Source organism: Podarcis erhardii, assembly GCF_964252035.2.
Source record: "Podarcis erhardii genome assembly, chromosome: 4".
In the NCBI taxonomy this organism is placed as follows: Eukaryota; Metazoa; Chordata; class Lepidosauria; order Squamata; family Lacertidae; genus Podarcis; species Podarcis erhardii.
The window spans coordinates 34,025,452-34,048,103 of record NC_138508.1 but is presented as its reverse complement, the minus strand read 5'-3'; the positions used below and the strand labels follow the sequence as shown (position 1 = coordinate 34,048,103).

The window sequence follows — 22,652 nt, the reverse complement described above, 5'->3', positions numbered from 1 at the left end:
GCAGGAGCAAAACGGTACCCTCCCACCTTGCATACAGGGTGTGTCTGCCCTGCAGGCTATACATGCACAGCTATAATGTTTAAATATAACATAACACTTGTTAGAATTCAGCATGTGAAGGCCAGCTGAGTTCCCTCATACATTATGAGGATTGACTGTGCAATTTGGACCGACACACCTTTCCCCCCTGCTAACATTACACCCACATGTAGATATCTAGGATAGGTGATTTGAGAAGGAAGGAGGAATCCTGATTTCCAGCACAAATACAAAGATGATCAGAAAGCATCACCTGAGTGGAACTGCATTTTGTGAAGTTTGTTGGAACAGCCTTATTCTATCCATGTTTCCTCAAAACAAGTCTCGCTGAGTTTGGTGGGGCTGACTCACCTCTGACTGTATAGAACTGCACCTAAGTCAGGATCAGTACTTGGGGAAATCTCACCAAATTCACTGTGTGACGTGTCTCTTTGTCAGATGCTGTGGGAGACAGTGGTCAAAGAGTTGCAAACAACACTTCATATGGCTCTGGACATATAAAGGACAAATAGCTGCAGAGGGCTTATATTTCTGAGGTTTAATGGGAATACAAAAGAATGGGCAATAATGTATTTCTCAGAATACATTTACAGTACATGGCTCAATAATACAGAGGAAGTCACTCCCCCAAATAAGCAAGCATGGCATAGGTACAGGAGAATATTGCACAAATGCTGCTCATTGACTTCTGCTGGGTCTGTTCTGACCCCTCTAGTATATCTGTTTCTCTCTGCCAATTAGCAGGACATTGGAGAGAGCTTACCTCTGGATGTTATGTGTCTTGTGGTGATTTAATTCCCATCCTAAAACTACAAGATGTCAGACAGACAGACACACACACACACACACACACACACGTATGTATGTAAAGGGACCCCTGACCATTAGGTCCAGTCGTGGACGACTGGTGTTGCGACGCTCATCTCGCTTTATTGGCCGAGGGAGCCAGCATACAACTTCCGGGTCATGTGGCCAGCATGACTAAGCCGCTTCTGGCGAATCAGAGCAGTGCACGGAAACGCCGTTTACCTTCCTGCTGGAGTGGTACCTATTTATCTACTTGCACTTTGACGTGCTTTCGAACTGCTAGGTTGGCAGGAGCAGGGACTGAGCAATGGGAGCTCACCCCATCGCGGGGATTTGAATGGCCGACCTTCTGATCGGCAAGTCCTAGGCTTTGTGGTTTAGACCACAGTGCCACCCGCGTCCCATATAAATATTGTGTGTGTGTGTGTGTGTGTGTGTGTGTGTGATCCAGAATTGCCTTAATTCCTGCTACATAAACCATGGTGAAAATAAAGCCAAGAAAACTAAAGCAATTGTTTTAGATTCAGTTCAGATAATACTCATACATAAAAGCGTCAACAACAAAATCACCCACTCCTAAGTATTTAAGAGTTTTATGCTGCCAGGCAACGATGAAAAACATCTTAAATGTGGGTTCTTTGAGGTTTTGCTTTTGCTTTTAAGCACATTTGAGGGTATGATCTCAATTAAATGTTAAAAATAATTGCTACAGTATAGGCGGTTGGCATCATTTGAGTTGGTTTTATTTTCACCATAGCGTCTGTACTTGGCATGAATAGGTAGCTCATTTCCCTGCAAAATATAAGTGCACAGCTTTTTAAGTTGTTGTGTGCCATGTGGTTATTGTTTCTGTATATCAAGTGAAGGAACTTTCTAAAACAGGAAACATTTTCTAGTCTTCTTAAATAACTGTTTTCTTTGGCTTGCAATAAATATATATATATTTTAAAGCATTTTTGCTTTTCCCCCTTAAAAAAAACAACCCTAATTTATGAGAAACAGAAACCTTATTTCTTCAGAGCTAGAGAAGCTTTATGAAAATCATGGTGCAAATTACGAGGGTGGCGGAAGCAAGGAGATTCTGTACATGATTAGATCACAGCGGAAGTATGATCAGCCGCCCTGTCATAACACCAGTGCTGCCAGTGTGGAGCACTGGGTATTGAGGCCTAGATGAGTCATGTTAGAAACACTATTTTCAGATGCCTTCTATCACCTTCCCAATCAGGAGGGAAGTGATTGTTAAGTATTTACAGATGTGGTTAGGAGTCAAAATACGGATAAGGCAGGATGCAGATTTATTGAAAAGCTCCTTTACATGTCTCTGTGTGTTCATCCATACTTTGGTTTGGGAGGCTGTTGAGGGATTGCTTTACTTATCTGGAAGAACTAGTTTCTGGGATTTACTTGAGTAACTGAACCTTATACAAAATACATATGTGGCCTGGTACTCTTTGCCACTCAGCATCATATGAAAAAACAGCTAATATGTGAAAAAAATTATTTGTCAGGCAAGGTATAAGGCTTCAGAAATGTATTTCCTTTTTCTACCAATGAGAAGTCGTATCCTCCATCATGGAGGGCACGTGTTGCAGTGAGATCACTGTAAGCTCCCTCCCTGTTGTGGGGTGGGACCGTTTGGGTGGCCACAACACCCCATTAGTTGCCCCTCTGTTGCTGGGGCAGAAATTTGGCTGGTTGGGATGGCTATTGGCTGCTGAGGGGCTATTTAAGCTGCTGCACGTCGCTGGAAAGCTTCTCTTTCTTGCGACGTGCAGCGGATCAGCCTCCCTCCTCTCCCTATATTTAGGGTTGTTCTTTTGGCCTTGCTATGCCTGTCTAGGGGTCGTCTGTTTTGGAGTAGGGGCCTGGTAGGAATTTTGCCATTTGGCTGATTGGTTGGTGCCACTTGGTTTTTGCCTACTGTGTATCAAATCGTCACAACTTTGTAAAGTTGGTGGTTAGGCATTTGGTTCAATGTTTTGCGGAGGGGACGTGGTTGGATGTGCCTGCCCCTCCATTGCTGCTGCTAGGGAATTCCGTTAAAGGAATCCAGGGGCTCGCCTTGCCTTTGTCCGAACCCTGTCAAGGGGCTAGGGCCACGCCAGACCCCCTGGGAGCATCTGGGGTGAGCTGTGAGACCGAAGCCAGCTTCTCACTCCCCCAGGATGCTTTCCCTTACTGACATATGGTGGAGTCCAGTGTCAGTCCTGTTCCTGCCACCGTGCAGGTTCAGGTAGTCTGGAACCAATGCCTAAGCAACCGCTCAGATGCTGTAATCAATAAAGTTGTGGCCAAAATTAATGCCAAAAACCTTAAACTATAATCTGTGTCTATTGTGTCTTTATTTTGGGGGTGGTTTTCGGGGTCTTTACACGCAATTGCTTTGACAGGTATAGTCAGGTACAGTGTTAGATTTTAAAGCTAGGAGCTAAATGGCACCTTAAACCTAGGTTATGGGCACAACAACAGAACGTCCAGGTGCACTTTTACTGCATTCTTGTATGTTATTTTCACTTACATATTCATTTTTATGCACAGTTTTATGCTCTTTTGTAAATAAGGGTTGGCTGGAGAACTGTATTTCAAAATTTGCACATTTTGAAGGATGGCTGCCTTTCAGTTCTCACATGGTTTCAGGAAGTGGGACTTTAAATGCAAACTGAATCAAATTTCTCCCCCAACCCTAAGCAGCAGTCACCCAGCCGCCTCCTCTACTCCCCATAACATCAACCCTTGGAAATGGTTATAAATGACAGTTATGGTTTCTCACCACCACCAGCAAGCCAACAGACTACCCATCTCTTCACAGTGGCTCCAAGAGGCAGAAAGGAGAGAGGGAGTGCTGTTTTGGCAATATTTTCTTATTACAGTACCATAGAGTTTGGGGAATGGGAAGATGAACTATTGTTCCTAATTCCTCTTCTGCTGTTCCTCTTCTATATCCTGTGAACAGCATCTTACGTTTCCCATTATCCACTTAAGCTGTTTACTCCTACGGTCAAACTACACATTATGCTTAATGTATACCATGCAGCTATGTTTCATCCTTTTCTTAAATTCAGTACAGATGTGTGTATGTGTATTGCCCGTTGTTATTGGGATTGTGCATTGGGAAGGAAGAGTTCACTCCCACTGGTGAGAAAGTATGTTTGAGCACTGTGCCACAGTCCTAAGACTGTTCCAGTCATGCAAATTCCCTGTTTGTGTTGACAATCCCAGAAGGGGAAAACAAAAATCTAGTCAAGTGAATTTGCTTTGGGGCATGATTGAAAAATTAAGTGTGAATGCACCTTTTAAAATTCCAGGAGCATACTGGTCCTTTGCTGACATCCTACCTTCTTTGTAATTGAACTGACTGACTGGATTGCAGATTTTAAGATCTCTGCATGATGGAGAATTCTTAAAAAAACGGAGTGTTGATTTCTGTCTTGATAAGCAAGATGTTGAGCTGTTGCATGAACAAAAAGAAACTAGATGAAATTATTATGAAACATTTATTGACTGGCAAGGATTTATTTATTAAGAGATTTTTAAACCTCCTCCCACAGCAGTCTCAAGGCTGTTAAATTTTTTGTTACACACCACCCCAATCTCAGAGTTGTGTGACGTTCCAGGTGTGCTTACCCAGGGTTTGTGTTTGCTTCTGAAAATGAGGCGCAGCACAGACTCTGGTGTCTTTATGATATATGGTTTATTTACACACATATGCAACCTGAGCCCATGATGGAAGGGTTCTCAATATTACACTCCAAGAGGGTCTTGCTTCTCCCATAGGCATAGCCCTGGATTCAAACAGACATCTGCCATGGCTGGGCCTGCCTGCAGCTTATCTTCAGCTTCTAGATCACATTTGTCACATCATGGCTCTGAACCCTAAACGTCTAACCTAAAGTACTTGGCTTCATCTCTTGAAGAAGAGGGGCCTCACCCATTTGATGTTTCACACCACACAGAGTTCCTTTGATCCTCTGTAGTCTTATTAATGGGCCACCAGCCCAGGCAGTTTCCTCACAATGAAGTTAGCCAGCTTAGTTAACCTTTCAACACTTGTCTTAATTAAAGGATTAGCAGTGTCAAGCACACCTTAATGCACAGGGTCTGACTTAACGCACCTAGTCTTAACACTCCAAGCACGGATTAACTTCTAACACCTACTGGACCCAGATCACATGACAGTACATGGTTTGAAACAAATATGTGCTCTCCCAAGCCCACATCCCCATCAGAAATGACAAAGGAGGCCATGTACCCATCCTCAAAATTTGTCATGAAAATTGGAAGATACGTGGAGACACCTTTTAGTAGAAACATGAAGTGGTCTATATTTCTTGCAGTGGACATGCCAAAAAGCAGTGGCGTAGCGTGGGGGGTGCAGGGGTGCCCGGCCGCACCGGGCGCAACATCTGGGGGTTAGGGTTAGGGGTAGGGTTAGGGGGCGCAAATTACTTGCCTTGCCCCGGGTGCTGACAACCCACGCTACGCCACTGCCAAAAAGTCATGGAGGTTATTTGTATTGGTATAAATGATAAAGCCCCACATTACTACTGTTCTGGATTTGTCTAATTTTTTTCTAAGCATGTTCCAGATCTTCTAAACCTTCGGAAACTTTTATATTGTGGGGTTATCGTTTCTGTAGTTGCCAGCTTCCATACATCTTTATGCCACAAATATATTTTCAGGCATTCTGCTCTGGATAGCCTAGCAGCTGCCAGCAGCCATATTGCTGTTTTTTTTAGATTGTAATCTTTCAGATTTACCAGATTGATCATTGAGGCTGGGAACACTGCAGAGCACACTAGTCTAACTGTTTAGTAGAATACCACCCATACTTTTTTCTTCCCCTATCTGACTGTGTGTTGTGTGGGCATTTTTTAAAAGATGTGTCTACAATTCAGTGACTTGGAGCCAGGGTTTCTAAGATACTCTGCAATGTGACCTTGAATGGTTTGTTTCTCTTGTGTACCTGGTGAAGTAATACCATTCTCTTAAATACTACAGTGTTTAGTTAATCTGAATATTAACAAAAATGATTATTGATGTTGTGTCATCTGGCATAAATGTTTCTGAAAATTAGTTTATTTGATTCTACTGGGAATGTTTTCCTCGTCTGATTGAAGGCAACAAAATCTCACCTGCCCAAACACTGCACAGTTAATCTGATTTTTTTCCAACATCTTTCTCCTTCAGCCTCTACAAGTAACAGGGGGGCTGAGCCAAAGACTGGGACATAATCACACTAATGCCCAGGCCTCTGTCTGCCATTAGCCCTCTGGAAGAGTGCCCTCTGCTTAGGAGACTATCCTCTCCAGAGCAGCTCAGGGGAAATGAAGAGGAACAGAAAATGCATGTAAGTAGAACACACAGGCCTGGTTCTTCTAAAGCTTGAAGGATAAAGATGTTTCAATTCAGCTGATTCTCATCTGGATGTGCAGCTGGCTCCAGCGAAAAAACATTTTATCTGAGGTGAAGTTGAAGCTCTTTTTATAAATGGTGGATCTGCGGCGGCTCATTCACACACCTTGATATTGTGGTCACAAAATGACAGCTATGCATATATTAAGATGCTATAGTCCCAACTAAGCGCTATATGAAGCTTTTGCTGTTTTCCTGACTTTAATCGCTTTAATTCCAACTGAAGGAGAGTATCTTAATTGTCCTTCCACCACAGACATGCCTTTTGTACTAAAATATCATTAGGCCTGGAAAAAGCAGCATGTGGATTATGCTGAAGAATACAAGACACAAGATAAAAGGCTTTGCGTATTTAAGATCCTACACATTCCACTGCTTTTTCCACAATTTTAAGCTATATATATTTTCTCTTTGTCTTAGACGTTGTATCTTCTGCTTAGAAACAATTGCATTTTTGGTAGTCTTTGTTCAGTTTATGGGAAAACAGTCATAGATTTATACACCTGCAAGCGGTTTGTAGATGAGGCCTGGTGTGATTTAGCAGTGCTGAGGCTCAAGGGATTTAGTTTGTGCAGTTTTAGCTTTGAAAAGACTCCCCTGGAGTGCTGATTTTTAGCAGTGTTGCTTTGGCCTGAGTATTGTGATAATCTAAGCATGCTTGCAGAAGTTTTTTGTTTACCCAGGGGCAATTACGGTGAATCGGCTTGTTAGTGGAGAAATCCTCTTTGGTGTTCCAAAGGGAGCTTAAAGAACTCTAAAATGATGTATATCTCACACGATGACCTGCAAGAATGAACAGAATACATGCAGCATCTATATTAATCCTCTGCACTATTAAACATAGAAGAAAATTAGTAGGACCTGGCTAGTGTTTGCCACTTATTCTGTGAGATTTCTGGCTGAATCGATTAAAGCAGGGTGGGTGGGATTTGTGGCCTTCCTGGTATTGAACCTCCACTCCCATAAGTCCTAGCCAGCAGGTTCCTAAGGTGAGGGATGGTGGTAATTTCAGTCTAGCATCATCTAGAAGAAGAAGAAGAAGAAGAAGAAGAAGAAGAAGAAGAAGAAGAAGAAGAAGAGTAGTAGTTTGGATTTGATATCCCGCTTTATCACTCCCCTTCAGGAGTCTCAAAGCGGCTAACATTCTCCTTTCCCTTCCTCCCCCACAACAAACACTCTGTGAGGTGAGTGGGGCTGAGAGACTTCAAAGAAGTGTGACTGGCCCAAGGTCACCCAGCAGCTGCATGTGGAGGAGCGGAGACGCGAACCTGGTTCCCCAGATTACAAGTCTACTGCTCTTAACCACTACACCACACTGGCTCTCCATTAGAGGTCCACAGGTTCTCCACTTCTACATTAAAGATGTTGGGTGGAATTCAAAGTAGCTGTTAGAAGATTGTTCCATCAGTGCAAGTATTTCTGCATGGCTGTTTGGAACACTCTCCCCTCTCCCCCCCCCCCCCCCGCAACATGCTGTTCTGGGTGTTCTCCTGACACACACACCCCGAGCTGGGGAGAGGGAAAGCCTTATTGCACTAGTGGGACTTGCTGTGCTGGTTTCTAACAGCACAACTATTTAGCTGAATCTTGCCCATCATTTTGCACCAATACTCTGAAACAGCTTAGCTTAAGGAAGGGGGGGGGGGGGAGAGAACTAGGTAAAAGGTAAAGCTGGAGTGGTGGATCCAGAACTGGGACATACGCTTTAGACCATTTTGAAAGCAAGGTGAGGACCACCTGCCTGTTAATTACGGATGTTGTATGAATCATAGGATGCCAGGTGACTCTAAAGTTGAAAGCCATGGTAGCAGGCACAGGCACATCTCCAAAGTTTGTTCTAAAGTCCCACATCTCTGAGATCAGAGGTAAACCTTTGCTTTTTTCTTTTACATTAAAAAAGCAGTAGTAGAAGTTTATCTTAATTGGATAAAAGTCTTTGCTAGTTGCCTTTTAAAGAGGAGGTAGAGGCTTTTTGTACCTGCTGCCTTTTTTCTTGTTTGCATCTTCTAAAAAAACTAGGTAGAGGCTTATCTCCGATCTTAGCACTGTGGTCTCACGGTGCCAAGACTAAAGATATGAGTTCCCTTATTGCTTACTTTAGCACTTTGTGCTTATGGAAATAGCAGATCTCAGTGCCTGATGTCATATGATACCACGTGACTGGCAGCTGGGTGTAGTTTGCCCAGAATGGCCTTGCAGGTCAAATCCAGAGGCCTAGTCTTTGGGCCAGAGCTTCCCCATGCTAGGGCACAAGAAAGGGAAGGACACTAGTTAGGTCCTCATGGAATGTCATTTTCTGCCAGGGGCTGAGCTGCCGCTTCCAGAATCCCAAGTGAGGTACTAACTTGCACATGCTATTTCTACCAGGGAAGGCCTCTATGACCTCTTCTTATGCCACCTTGGAAATGTGGGAGTTGCTACAGCACAGCTCCTTTCCACTGCTCCTTTCCATACCTTGGAAACAGTCTGAGATGTCCTGAGCCACATAGGCAGAGTCTTTATCTCACACCCACATTCTGTGTCTTTATCTCACATCCACATCTCAGCCTTGTGCACGTTTCTACAGATGGAAGGCAGCCAGGATTCCAATAGCAGAGTACAGCTGCTTTTGCATTTTGCATTAATATCTATGATACGTTCAGACTGCTATATTTCATAAGTGCACATTGCACAATGAGATGATAACAGTAATTTCCTTTTGTGTTGTCTGTTAAACCTTGGGTATGGCATGCAAACTCCATGTACAATTTCATGGCTGGGATTCAGGGGGCGTCAGAACTTCAGGAGGGTTTCTGCCAGATCAAAGGGAAGGCTGGAGACTGGGTTGTGCTTAAGGCGACAGTGCATGGTTAATTCACTGGGTGTGGACACTGTGCACTTGCGTTAATTCTGACACTTGTTTTTCTGCAAGGCTTTGATGATAATAAAACACAAAAACCCCTTTTTTTCTTGAACCTTTTCTTTTTGCAGATCTCAAGCTCCACTTACAAATATAGGAATGAGGAATTTAAGAGACAATTCTCGCACCTGCCAGATTTGGAAAGGCTTGTAGTAGGTAAGAGGGAAACGTTTCATCCTATGAGTGGAGCTACAAACTGCATTTTTATATTTAAAGCAAATTTGAACCTTGTAACCTGGAAACGTAATGCCAAAAATACTGAATGCTTTGTTGTGAAGAAAATTAAACAACTTAAAGGACGCCTTCCTTGAAGCACGCTTTCTGAAATAAAATAATAATAATAATAATAATAATACAGTGGTACCTCGGGTTACATATGCTTCAGTTTACATACGCTTCAGGTTACAGACTTTGCTAACCCAGAAATACTGCTTCAGGTTAAGAACTTTGCTTCAGGATGAGAACAGAAATTGGGCTCCGGCAGCGCGGTGGCAGCAGGAGGCCCCATTAGCTAAAGTGGTGCTTCAGGTTAAGAACAGTTTCAGGTTAAGTACGGACCTCCAGAACGAATTAAGTACTTAACCCGAGGTACCACTGTAATAAATTTATTTATACCCCACCCATCTGGCTAGGTTTCCCCAGTATGTAAACTGAAACCCAACTGTTCTTTGAAATTCACACTTTTCAGAATTTTGCAATGCAGTTCCCCAGTTAGGTAATATGCATAAAAATGCACATTCTAGGGTAAAGTGTGCATAAAAATGTCTACAATGATGGTTTATATTAGGAGAAATTGCTTTGCAAAAATGCATGTATCTGACCAAATTGAATACAGAAATGTGTATATGCTATTAGGAGGAATTAGCACTGAAATCCTGGTGAATTTTCACGAAGACTTATTTTTAAAAAAAGGGAACTTAACTGATGTTAAGAAAAATGAGAAATGGAGAGAAACCAAAACTGACATATTTGCCCATCCCTAGCCTTGGATCTCTGGACCTTGCCATAATGTTGAAACATTTTCAAGAAGTTCAAACAACAGATTAAGAAGAGATCTTTGCGGGGGGGGCAGTCAGTTTCCAGTTCATTTGTACTTGCAGAACATCATCTTGCTAATTTCATTTCATTTGTGCCTTACTTGCTTGCCTTTAATTTCTCTGTGCTTGAACAGCGCTGACATTTTGCTCTTTAATCTTCTGGATGTATTTGCCTTTTGTTCTCAGAATGTTCAACAAGGCCCTGCCCTTTCATTTCATCCCTTTGCAAATCCTCCATATCTCCCTTGTGTATTTTGCACAGCTTTCAAATGCGCCCATGACACAAGCTAACTTGATCTCATTTTTAAGACATCCTTACTGAAACATTATCTGAAGCTTTAAAATAGCCCATATCCAATAGAGAATTAGTATGGTCTGTAGTAAACAATTCCACTTTATTCTAAAATTCCAAGCTGCCGTTTGCACTGGTGTAGGAAAGCAAGCAAGCAAGCAATTTGGCTCTTTGTGTGAGGCATACTTTCCATATGACAACCATTCTGAATTTGAAGAGTAAACAGCCGGATTAGGCATGGGCTGCACTGAATGCAAGTTTGGCTAGTCAAGGACAGTGCAAAGTCATAGTATTGTATTCAAAGGAAATGTTGTTATTCATTAAAATGTTTCCTACTCTGACTTTAAAGCTTTACTGTATTGCACTCTACAGCAGTATCAACTGTTATTTTCCAATATGTGACGCGAAGTCGGGAGCTATTACATATGATAAAAAAGGAGCAAAACCTTTTAAAGAATAAAGAATGGGAGGAGAGCTAGTTCTTAATCTGAAAAAAGGCCGAAAGCACAGTTCTCAATGACACCACGCCCTCTGTCCTTGAAGCCTTCCTTCTTACTCCTAAAAGTTGAAGCTTAAGCCAGCTAAAACAGATATGCTGTGAATAGGAAAGCAGATTACCCTAGATGGAGGTGTTCAACCAATCCTTGATGGAACTGCACTCGCCCTGAAAGACCAAGTTTGCAGCTTTGGTGTGCAGCCCCCAGATTGTGGGGGCTGAAGCTGCTTCTTATCAGCTTCAGTTTGTTTGCCGTGAACCTATTAAGAGACGTTGGGCCGTGCCACAATTATTCATGCACTAGAGATTGCCAGGCTAGACTACTCCGAAGCTTTCTACATGGGCTTGCATTTGATGATAGTTCAGAAGTTACAACTAGTACAGAATGCAGCTGTCTAGCTACTGGGGCCAGGAGGTCAGATCGTGTTAAACATATACTTAGCCAATTGCACTGGTTACCAGTGTGTTTCTGGGCCCAATTCAAAGTGCTGGTGATGATATTAAAGTCCTAAATGGTTGGGACCAGGTTATATTATGGACTGCATGCACACACATTAACCTACTCATACCCTCATACTACTCAGGTGCCTGTGAAATAGGGTTGCCATATTTCAAAAAGAAAAAAAAACAGGTTTTCTTAGGGGAAACCCCAAAGTTGTTGACAAAGCACCACATTTTGGAAATTCCCAAGGATGTCATCTCTACCTTTGAAATCCCGGTGATGTCCAGGAAAATCCGGGCGTATGGCAGCCCTATTGTAAAAACTATTAGGCTTGCAGGTACATAGAACACTGCCTTTTCTGCGGTGGTCTCCCAGTTTTGGAATTCTGCTCTGAGTGATGTTAGGTAGGCCTTTAACAACTTTTAAACAGCAACCCCCCCTTTTAAATCATGCCCTTTTAAGGTCAACTTTTGATGCTGAATTAAAAGGACTGCTTGCTCTGTGCTAGTTTTGTATTCTATTTTTGGATGTAATTGGCTTTCAATGCTTGTAGTGCTTCGTTTGTATATGCTTATTGATTTGTAAACTGATTTGTTAGGCAATTTGGCCTTGAGAAGCGGTATAGAAGCTTTTAACATACCGTAGATAAATAAATTAGAATGCATAGTGTTTGGAAATAATTATTCCTCAATGAGAGAAGCACTGTCTGCATAGGGAGAAAGCCTGTCCCACTCAGAGCTAGTGCATTTGATGGAGAGGCTCAGATTATTAAAGCAGCCTTTGAGTCCTAATCCCTGAAAGTTTTAGTTTTATCTGTTCAGATTGCCAGGTTCCAGTAGAAGAAGAAGAAGAAGAGTTTGGATTTGATATCCCGCCTTTCACTCCCCTTCAGGAGTCTCAAAGCGGCTAACATTCTCCTTTCCCTTCCTCCCCCACAACAAACACTCTGTGAGGTGAGTGGGGCTGAGAGACTTCAAAGAAGTGTGACTGGCCCAAGGTCACCCAGCAGCTGTATGTGGAGGAGCGGAGACGCGAACCCGGTTCCCCAGATTACGAGACTACTGCTCTTAACCACTACACCACACTGGCTCTCACTACACCACACTGGCTCTCAGTGTTACGGAGGCACTTTATTTTGGAACAGGTGGTGGCAAAAATGTGTGGTTTTTGGATAGCAGTAGATACTGATGCAGATTTATTCATAAGTTTCTACTTTTAGGGCTCAAGTTCAGTGTAAAGTCTGAACAATTTGTAAAATGGGCAGGGCAATCTGAGCTGCAAGAAGCAAGCCTGATTTATGCTGGGGTATATTATGCCTGTGTAATTTACCCCCTGAAGGACAGGGGCTACTGATGGCTGAGGTGGCCTGAGCCTAGCAGAGGGAAAACAAGCCTTTTAAATAGTGTGGTGTAGTGGTTAAGAGCAGTAGACTCATAATCTGGTGAACTGGGTTCGCTTTCCCGCTCCTCCACATGCAGCTGCTGGGTGACCTTGGGCTAGTCACACTTCTTTGAAGTCTCTCAGCCCCACTCACCTCACAGAGTGTTTGTTGTGGGGGAGGAAGGGAAAGGAGAATGTTAGCCACTTTGAGACTCCTTCGGGTAGTGATAAAGCAGGATATAAAATCCAAACTCTTCTTCTTTTTTGCCAGTGTCACTTCCTGTGGGTGACCGAGCTGAACAGAGTTTGCAATGGGTTACTGTAGATCTCCCCAGTGCTTTTCTCCTCAGGAGGTACTCAAGGGTACACAGTACCAGCACCTCTTTTTAAAAGTATGGCACTTGTTACAGTAACTTCATGGTGGGTACTGGCACCTGTTTTTCTAGAAAAAAGACACTGGGTCTCCCCCTGCCTCTCTCCCAGAATGGCTCTTTTTAGCCTTTGCTAATCCCTTAGTTAGGGACGCAGGTGGCGCTGTGGGTTAAACCACAGAGCCTAGGACTTGCCAATCAGAAGGTCGGTGGTTCGAATCCCCGTGACGGGGTGAGCTCCTGTTGCTCGGTACCTGCTCCTGCCAACCTAGCAGTTCGAAAGCATGTCAAAGTGCAAGTAGATAAATAGGTACCGTTCTGGCGGGAAGGTAAACAGCATTTCCATGCGCTGTTCTGGTTCGCCAGAAGCTGTACGCTGGCTCCCTCGGCCAATAAAGCGAGATGAGCGCCGCAACCCCAGAGTCGGTCACGACTGGACCTAATGGTCAGGGGTCCCTTTACCTTTACCTTTAATCCCTTAGTTGGGATGGATGACTTAAACTGGCATACATCCATCTGAGCAAGGATGAGGAATTTCAGCTGATGTAGGCCCAGCTGAGCCCCAACTCAGCTGGAGATCTGCCTATTCCAAACCTGGCTCATCCCAGCAGATCTTGGGTTTGGATTGCTTCCTCAATCTGCCTGTAACAGGAGGAAATTTTTTAGAACTGGGTAAATCTTGGTATCTTGAGGAGGGGCTAGAGTTGGAAAGCAGAATATGTTCTTTGCAGGGTTTCAGTTTTAAGTTTTATTCTCTTCTCTCTCCATGTCATGATCCCTGTGAAAAATGCCCATACCTCAAAGCTGCTGTTTTCTCCAGGAGGGAAATTGCCACTATTAATGCCAGTATTAATGGCTGTTTCCCTCCTGGGGCCTACAGTAATTTACGTGTGTCTGTGTCTGACATCAGGACCATGGGAATGGAGGGACAGGATGTAACAGAGTTTCATTCCTGCTCCTCCCAGCAGCTGCTATTAAAAATAAAACAGGACACATTAACTGCATTCACACATATAACATTAGGAGCAGTTTGGCCCTCAAGTGTATAACCCTTGGAAAAACTGGTTCTGGAAGTAATGATGTCACCAGCTTCCAGTCAATCTTTTGTTGCAAACTGGAAGAACCAGTTTCTGCTCAATTCATTATGGGAGAGAAGATGATAGACCTAAATAAAACCTGGCGAATGCACTTCCACAGTGAGCTCACCTTTTAAATTATGTAAGTTCGTGGGCATCCAGACTACGAGCAGACAACATTAGGCTTAACCTGATGACCATATTGTAAAAGAGCACGGTCAGATACATCACTTCAGATGCATTTAAGTTTCAAGGATATCCCTTTTCCAGCACAGACATGCCTTTTTCCCTCAACCTGTTTTTGAGGTTCTGCCAAGCATGTAGGTTTACTGAGGAATGAAGCACATGTTAATTTTCCTCACATCTTAAAATAGTTGTACACTGTTCTTTAAAAGGTTTTTTTTTCTAAAGCTGCTCAGAATATGAAATGTTTCAGGTATCCCTCTGACAAATGAAAAAAATTTCCTTCATTTTAACAACCACCCACAAGATACTTAAAGCTGCTTGAAGTTCCGTAGGAGCACAACATTGCTGCTAAGCTAAATCATGAGTTTAACTGAGCTCTGTTAAAAAGATACACTCTTTTATCATTTCCCTTTTTAGATTATGCCTGTGCTCTCCAGAAGGATATCCTCCTTCAAGGACGCCTGTATCTTTCTGAAAACTGGCTCTGTTTCCACAGCAACATCTTCCGATGGGAGACCACAGTAAGGCCTGTGTGTGTGTGTGTGTGTGTGTGTGTGTGTGTGCCTGCAATGACTCCTCAGGACTGACCCTACCATCAGGCATAGTGAGACAATGACTTCGGGTAGCAAAACTGGGACTGACCTACCGTTAGGCCAAGTGAGGTGGCTGGCTGAGGTGGCCTTGCACTTCCTCAAGTGTGGTGATAGATGCTGTCCCATTGCCAATGTTAAAGTGATATTTAACTGCCAGTTTGACTGGCTTCTGGACATGGGGTGGGGGAGGGACCAACCTTTGCCTCAGGCGGCAAAATGTCTTGGGCTAGTCCTTACTTTCCTAAAGTGATCTGTACCCCACTTTTTATTGTGCCCAGAATTCTCTGCCACACCTAGAAGGTTCTGCTGCAGACAAGCTGATATAGAAAAGGTTCCTTGTGGATAGCAAGTCTGAAAACCAATGTTTTACATACTATGACATACTATGTCTTTATAGCTTTCGTCTGAGGTCTTACATTGTTTTACTTCATGTGTGTTCTTGAACTTCAGATTTCTATTGCCTTGAAGGATATCACCTTCATGACAAAAGAGAAGACAGCTCGGCTCATCCCAAATGCCATCCAGATAGCAACTGAAGGGGAGAAGGTGTGATGCTATTTAATTTATTCTTTACTCTTTTTCTTTAAAAATGATGAACTGTCCTGGCTCCCGCCCAGCACACACAGACAGAGATTCTTATGTGTAAGAAAGAAAAAAAGAGATATTCATTCAAGCATGTAACAGTACCAGCTTGGCAGCAGACACACAGTTCAGGAGTTCAGGAATCAGACAAGATGCTAAGAACTGGATGTAAACAATGATGATGCCCCAATTGCTTCCACACCCCACAAGCCATGCTTTTAAAGACAAGGCATGGCAAGCTCACTTGCAGGACTTCCTTGCTTTGTGGGAATGTCAGGATTGCAAATGCATGCTTTTCTGAGGTGGGTGGGTCTGCTGTCATCTGCATCCCTCTTGCATACTCCTGATCAGTTGCTGCTACCTCCTGAATTGCCCCTGCTCATCTAGTTTCGCCTCCATTCTTTACCTGGCTGAGATCTACATTGGCAACATTGAGATTAAGGAAGAGGAAGGTGACAGCCAGTGCCACCTCCTGGACTCAGTATAAGTGGGGGCTATCTGAAGTTAATGGGGTAGTGCCCCATTTTCCCTGATGACCTATGTGGCAGTAAACCCTGTTGAGCTTAGTGGGACTTATTTCTGATTAGATTTGTATAGCATCTCAAAGTAAACATTTTATTTTGTTATTATAGTTATAAATATACTGCTCATCCTTTAATATCTGGGTGATGAGCACACACAATAAAACCATAAAACAATTTAAAATACACACATTTTTCAAGCTAAAGTGTCATCCCAGCTGCTTTTTAGGATCCCATTATGGATACAAGCATATAATAGTTATTTAGATAAAATACGCTCAAGTTTCTTGAGACATATCCTGGGGCTCCCAAGTTCAATCAAGTATGAGACAATGTGTGAAGAACTAGGTATACACAAGATGGAATATTGGGTGTGGGCTAGCACTATAAAATACTGGTTGCGTTGCCATTTCCGTTGCCAACCAGACAGAGAGTCTGCTCTCTGAGTTACTTAAGGACTCTTATAAATCCAGAGGATTCTAACTCTTACATAGCAAAATCAGATATATCGGTATTGACTTGGAACCCTTGTATAATTCAAGTCAGCAATATATTTAGTGCAATATTCAAATCAGATTAAGGGATATCGAAAAACAAAACATTGAGTCAGCTGTAAATAAAATTTGCTCCCTCAAGTTCTATGGTTTAAATACAACAGATAACAGGATCACTTATATCTCAAAATTAATAATTCCTGTCCAAAGCAGGCCTTTATGTTAACACAACTGAACGTTTTCCCCTCAGCTTTTGTCAAGGGCAGATATTTAAACATCCCCAGAAATGATAGACATTGTGGATGTTCTTTGAATGTGTTGGACACTGTAGAACAGTGTTTCCCAACCTTGGGCCTCCAGCTGTTTTTGAACTACAATTCCCATCATCCCTGACCACTGGTCTTGCTAGCTAGGGATGATGGGAGTTGTAGTCCAAAAACAGCTGGAGGCCCAAGGTTGGGAAACACTGCTGTAGAACATATCCTTTTCTACTGTCCATTGTACAACCAGCTACACAAACACGTGCTATCCCCCTTTTTGGGTAGTCTAACACCATGGCACAATGAAAATATCATATTCTATCTGTCTGACGTTAACATGGAAGTAACTGCAAGGGTGGCTGAGTGTTTGTCAGTAGTATTTCTTAGAGTGGTGAATGGCATTATTTAGTGGGGAAAAAATCCCAATGAAAATCTGTGTTATTATATATTTTACATGGCTGTTTTATTAAGTTTTATGATGACCTATACTTGTAATGCCTAATAAAGGTTTGGTGAAGTAAATAATTAATTTAAGCACAATTTAAAAACATATTATGCCAATCAAAACAGCTCAGCAGCAGCGTCAGAAATAGTCCTTCTCAATAACGGACCTCCCCCAAATGCCTGTGTGAACAGTTGTGTGTTAAGTTGTCCTCTGTAATCCACCCGCATAGGGACAGCCTTATTAATGAAAACAAAATCAACTGAAATCATGTAGCCTTAGTTCCATGTATTTTCCTTGGGATGAGGATATGCAACATTCAGATCATTTTACAAATTGTACACGATTGTCATTTTTCTTTGCAGTTTTTCTTTACTTCATTCAGTGCCAGAGACAGAAGCTACCTCAATATCTTTAGATTGTGGCAGAATTCATTGTTGGAGAAGGTAAGCTTTGATAAGTTTGCGAAACGTCTGCACTGGCCATTTTTTAAAATGCTTGAATTCTAACATATATTGCTAGTTGTTTGCCTTTGCACTCTACAAGACTTGCATTTGTTAAGTTATGCATTCTTAAAAAATTAGCACTGGATATCAAGTGCATAAGGGTGCTTGTGTGCAAGATTGGTGTGGTTTAGAACAGTAAAGGTGACTAGATGTTAATTTAAAAAAACATTCAGTGCAAGATTTGTCACAATAAGAAGTCTATACCTGTGGCAGGCAGTAAAGTCAATCCTGAGATGATAGCTGGGGTAGTGCCTAGTGCTCTGGCCTTCTTGGTGATATTTGGTTCATAAATGAGAGCTAGAAAAACATGATGTCATGGGGAAATGGCATAAATGGAAGTTAAACATCTCCACTATATAACAGGGTTGGAGAGAAGGAAGGTAATGGTCTTTAGTGCTTGTAGGTTCTTGAGAGCCTTATGTTGCATTACTTTTTGCATCAGATCAGGTTTCGTTAGAGAGTGAATTGCCTTCACACGAGGGCATGTGAGGGCAGTGTAAGCCCAAGGCTCCGAACTGTGTGCTCACATAATGCCTACCAAGGTTTGGCATGAGGCCTGATGTAGTTCTGCTTTGGGATGTGGAGAGATCTTAGTCACACAGAGACAAAAATCACAACAAAAGCATATTTTGATCTATAAGTATATGAAAAGAAAGGATAGGAAATCTTTTTCAGCCTGAGCTTTGTATTCCCCTCATGGGCAACCTGTTGTGGGCCACATGTCAGCAGTGGGTTAAGCCAGAGGCCAAAACAGGTAGAGCATTAGATCATGTGACTCTTAACCTGTGTAGCAGGGATGGGGAACCTGTGACCCTCCATATGTTGCTGGACTTCAGCTCCCATCATCCTTGACCTTTAGCCAGGCTGGCTGGGGCTGTTGGGATTTCAATAATAACCTAGTGGCCACAGGTTCCCCATCCCTGCACCATACAGTAGGCTGCATTCCAGCCATGGTTTCTGTGCACACACCAAAGGTCAGAGGTCAGAGGTTTCTATGCATACATGTCTCCTCCAGGAAAGCAAGGACAGGGAAAAGCACCCAAGGAGGCTGCAGAGTTAGGGCTGCTGAGGGGATGTGGCCTAGAAAGAGTCCATGCATGGCCCCTGGACTTACCTGTTACCAAACGTAATCGTTTACAAGTGAGGGATTTAGGCATATTTATTTTAAAAACTGAATTGAATCCTTAAACAGGTTTTGGTTTATTCTAAAAATATTCTTAGAAAGACTTAAACTGCAGTTCTAAACATGTTTAGAAATACCACATGGCACACTACTTCCATAAAATAGGTTGTTTCAAGTAGCAGGTGGAAGATGACATGTTGAGGTATTCTCTCTCACGTAAAAACAAAATAAAAACCCAAACATCTAAGCTTCTCTTAAGCGTACTAGTTTGTTCAGGAATTTATTTATTTTTAATACAGGAGAGAATTCAAACACACTGGCCACATTCAAACATCATATTAACTTATTAGGTGGGATGAGAAGGAGCTACACTGAGCCTTGTGTTTCCATGCTTGTCAGTGTAACATGGCAACGAGAAGATGGAAAGCTATTGCTTGCTTTCGATTAGCCACAGTTTAATGTGTCATCCAAACCCTAATCTGAATCTGCTTACCCATTTGGTAAGGTTCTGAGAAAAGTATTTAGGAGAAAATATAGCTCTCTTGAATTGGTGAACAAATCCACTGACTTTTTTGTGAAGCAGCTCTTCTCTTGTGTTTGAAATACATTGGGAATTAGGTACTTTGTGTGTGTTTTCGTCTACCTAGATCATCCTATTGTAGGTTTTCCATGTATTCTTTTTTTTTTACAGCTGTTGGATATTTTTAGGTGTTTCTTGTTCACCCATAATCTTCCTGTGATTGAGGGGATCCCCCCCCCCGACTACTGGCCAGCTTTAGTGTTTTGGTTAGAGAAACTGAAGAGAACTGACACAACAGGATTAGACAGCATTCCTTTTAATACCAGGTGCTGTAAAACAGTAGCGGGACCCAGAGGCATAAGGTTGCCAGTGTGAGAAACAAGATGCTGGACTAGGGAGATCGTTGTTTTGGTTCAGCATCAGGTGTTTGGTAAGAGCGTTGGGGCTCTTACATTCTTAGCAAAAGATAGCTCATGCCTGCGGGGTTGCATATGCAACTGCAGAGGTATTTTAATGCTGGATTCACATTTTTGAAGGCTGGAGGTATCTTCTCACAACCATAAAGGCTATAGACTTAAGAAACATCAACAAAAGGAATTCCTTTCATAGCAAGCAAAGTTAAATGTGTCCAGGGAGATTGGTTGTTAGCAGGCAGGCAGGCAGGCAGGCAGGCAGACACACACCTCTACTTATTGTGGGTGGAAGGCATATATATAAATGATTGCTTTCATTAATACAAATTTAATAAACTATTTATTTATTTATTACATTCTATACCTCTCTTCATCCGAGGATCAGGGGGCAGTTTACAATTTAAAAACACAAAAATTCATAACATAGTAACAAACAAAAACAATTATCCCTACCCAACCCCAGTTTAAAAAACCATAGATTGTTTAATTAGCCAAAGGCCTGGGAGAAAGGGAATGTTTTTGCCTGGTGCCTCAAGGTATGTAACATTTGAAAGGCCTCTAAGATAGCAATCGGCCAAAGGCCTGGCTGAAGAGGAACTGTTTTCGCCTGGCGCCTGAAGGTGTATAATGAAGACGCTGGCCAAACCCCCCTGAGGAGAAAATTCCATAAACAGGGAGCTGCTGTAGAAAAGGCCCATTCTCATGTTGCTGCCCCCCAGACCTCTTGTGGAGGAGGCACACAAAGAAGAAGGCACACAAAGAAGGGTCCAGGTCAGTTCATATGGAGAGAGGCAGTCCTTGAGGTATTGCAGTCCAGATCCATTTAAAGCTTTATAGGTCAAAACCAGCACATAGAATTGGGCCCAGAAACTAATTGGTAGCCAGTGCAGTCAGGCCAGGATGTCATATGCTTGAACTGTCTTGCCTTAGCTGCTGAATTCTGAACCATCTTCAGAGGCAACCCTATGTATAACGTGTTGTGGTCATCTCTAACCTAGAGTTTACCAGAGCATAGATGACAGAAGTTAGGCTATCCCTGCCCAGATAGGGACACAGCTTGGGCCACTAGCCAAAGCTGATAGAAGGCACTCTGCACCACTGAAACTTCCTGAGCCACAAGCAACAGCAAAGGACCCAGAAGCACCCAAAGCAAGCTATGTTCCTGGTCCTTCAGGGGGAGTGTTACCCCATGAAGAGCAGGCAACCTGCCATCTATCTGGTCTAGGGAACTGCCTACTAACAGTGCCTCAGTCTTGTCTGGATTGCGCTTCAGTTTATTCATGATGTCCTGTACAGGGTTTCACAATCCAGAATCTGCAGTTTTCTGGAAGATGAAGAGTTTCACAGCAAATGCTGTTATTATCAAAAATTATACAGCAAATGATGTATAATTATTAAATTATCATGTAATAAAATCATAAGCAGTGTGAATCTTTAATCACAGCAGCTGCTTCGCCAGCCTAGAAAGGAAGGTAAGTTGAGGGGCAGACATGGCAAAGGGTGCCTTGTCAGTGCTTACTGGTCTACTCTGGAAGGGCCGGTACCGGTTTGCTTTTTCAGAAGTGGCTGGGCTTTCTGGGCCTTCTAGTCAAGTGTGATTTCCCCCTCTCTATTTATAGCCTGCACTCCCCGCCCCCCTAATGTATGTGCATGTTAGTGAAAGGGTTAAAGAGAAACCTGATAAGGAAATTCTGCCCAGGAATGCTGTCCGTGTTCTTTCCCTGCAACAAACTGTGGCTTGACCGGCTTTGAGTGGAACTAATAGCAGCATTAGTGTACTAAGCAGCCTTGGAAGCAGCTCCCCTGAGATAGTGTTAGAGACTTAAGGCATTTTTAAATGAATTGTGCATGAGGAGCAGAAGATAAATTCTCTCAAAAGACGGGTAACCACATCTGTTTTCCTGTCTATCCAGGTGTTCTGTGGTGGGGAGGAACCTACTCGATAGATTCTTAGGAATCCTGAGCCGTATGTTTTCATATAACCTGCTTACCTGTTTTCTTAGTGGGAGGGCCCCAGGAACTGAGCAAAGCACGTCCCACTTCCAGTTCTGAAAACAGACCTGCCCATTTTTCAGCAGCTTGCAAAGTGCCTATAGTAGGAAGTTACATAAATGCAGCTCTTTCTCTCCAGCGCTTTCCTTCATGACCTCTTGATCAATCCAGGTTGTTTGCCACTATATTGCGGAGGCATTTGTCTACGGGGGGTGGGGGCAGTGATCTTCCTTTTTATTACCTTCTACTTGTATAGCCTGGACCAGCTTGTAAGCCATGTGGCTATGAGAGAGTTATTCAGCACTTCAGGAAATCCTGAATATTATGCAATGATTTTAAACCCACGGGAGGTTGTTGAAGTACTCTGCCAACTTTTCCCCGAAGATGTGTCCAGTTTCCTGAATGCCACTCTGAAGTTGCCTACATTATGGAACTGCAAATGTAAGGTTTCATTTTCTTTTCGTGCGGCAGGTTGCAGGTGAATGATGCAGGGAGAGTGGGTTAAGTCTTGCGTGAAAAACCTACTAATCTTAAATCTGTATTCTTCTGAGGGAGCATTTTGTGTGTATTGGTAACTTGTGAATATATTATTTGACGGAAAGTTTTCTGCCATACATTCTGACTTACGTGGCATGCTTGAGCAAATATTTTCTACTGGCTTCATATGAATGGCAAATAGTTACCATTAATTCATTAGGAAAGCTTGAGCTTGAGTTCTCGTGGTGAATGAGTTACACAGTATAGTTGGAGCATAAACGTGAGTTTG

The 22,652-nt window shown here is 42.7% G+C and overlaps 1 protein-coding gene across 4 annotated transcripts in view; it reads left to right on the top strand.

Moving 5' to 3' along the window:
* The window catches only part of GRAMD1C (GRAM domain containing 1C), a 58,204-nt gene that overhangs the window by 9,446 nt on the left and 26,106 nt on the right, over positions 1–22,652 (top strand). For 2 of the 4 annotated variants that reach the window (XM_081859714.1, XM_081859713.1), the window contains exons 2-6: positions 6,037–6,196; positions 9,232–9,316; positions 14,858–14,961; positions 15,484–15,579; positions 17,698–17,778. In XM_081859714.1, the coding sequence (XP_081715840.1) occupies positions 6,089–6,196; positions 9,232–9,316; positions 14,858–14,961; positions 15,484–15,579; positions 17,698–17,778 (474 nt within the window). In that variant the 5' untranslated portion in view covers positions 6,037–6,088. The remainder of the gene's footprint in view (positions 1–6,036; positions 6,197–9,231; positions 9,317–14,857; positions 14,962–15,483; positions 15,580–17,697; positions 17,779–22,652) is intronic. The other 2 variants (XM_081859712.1, XM_081859711.1) reach the window with 1 other exon arrangement.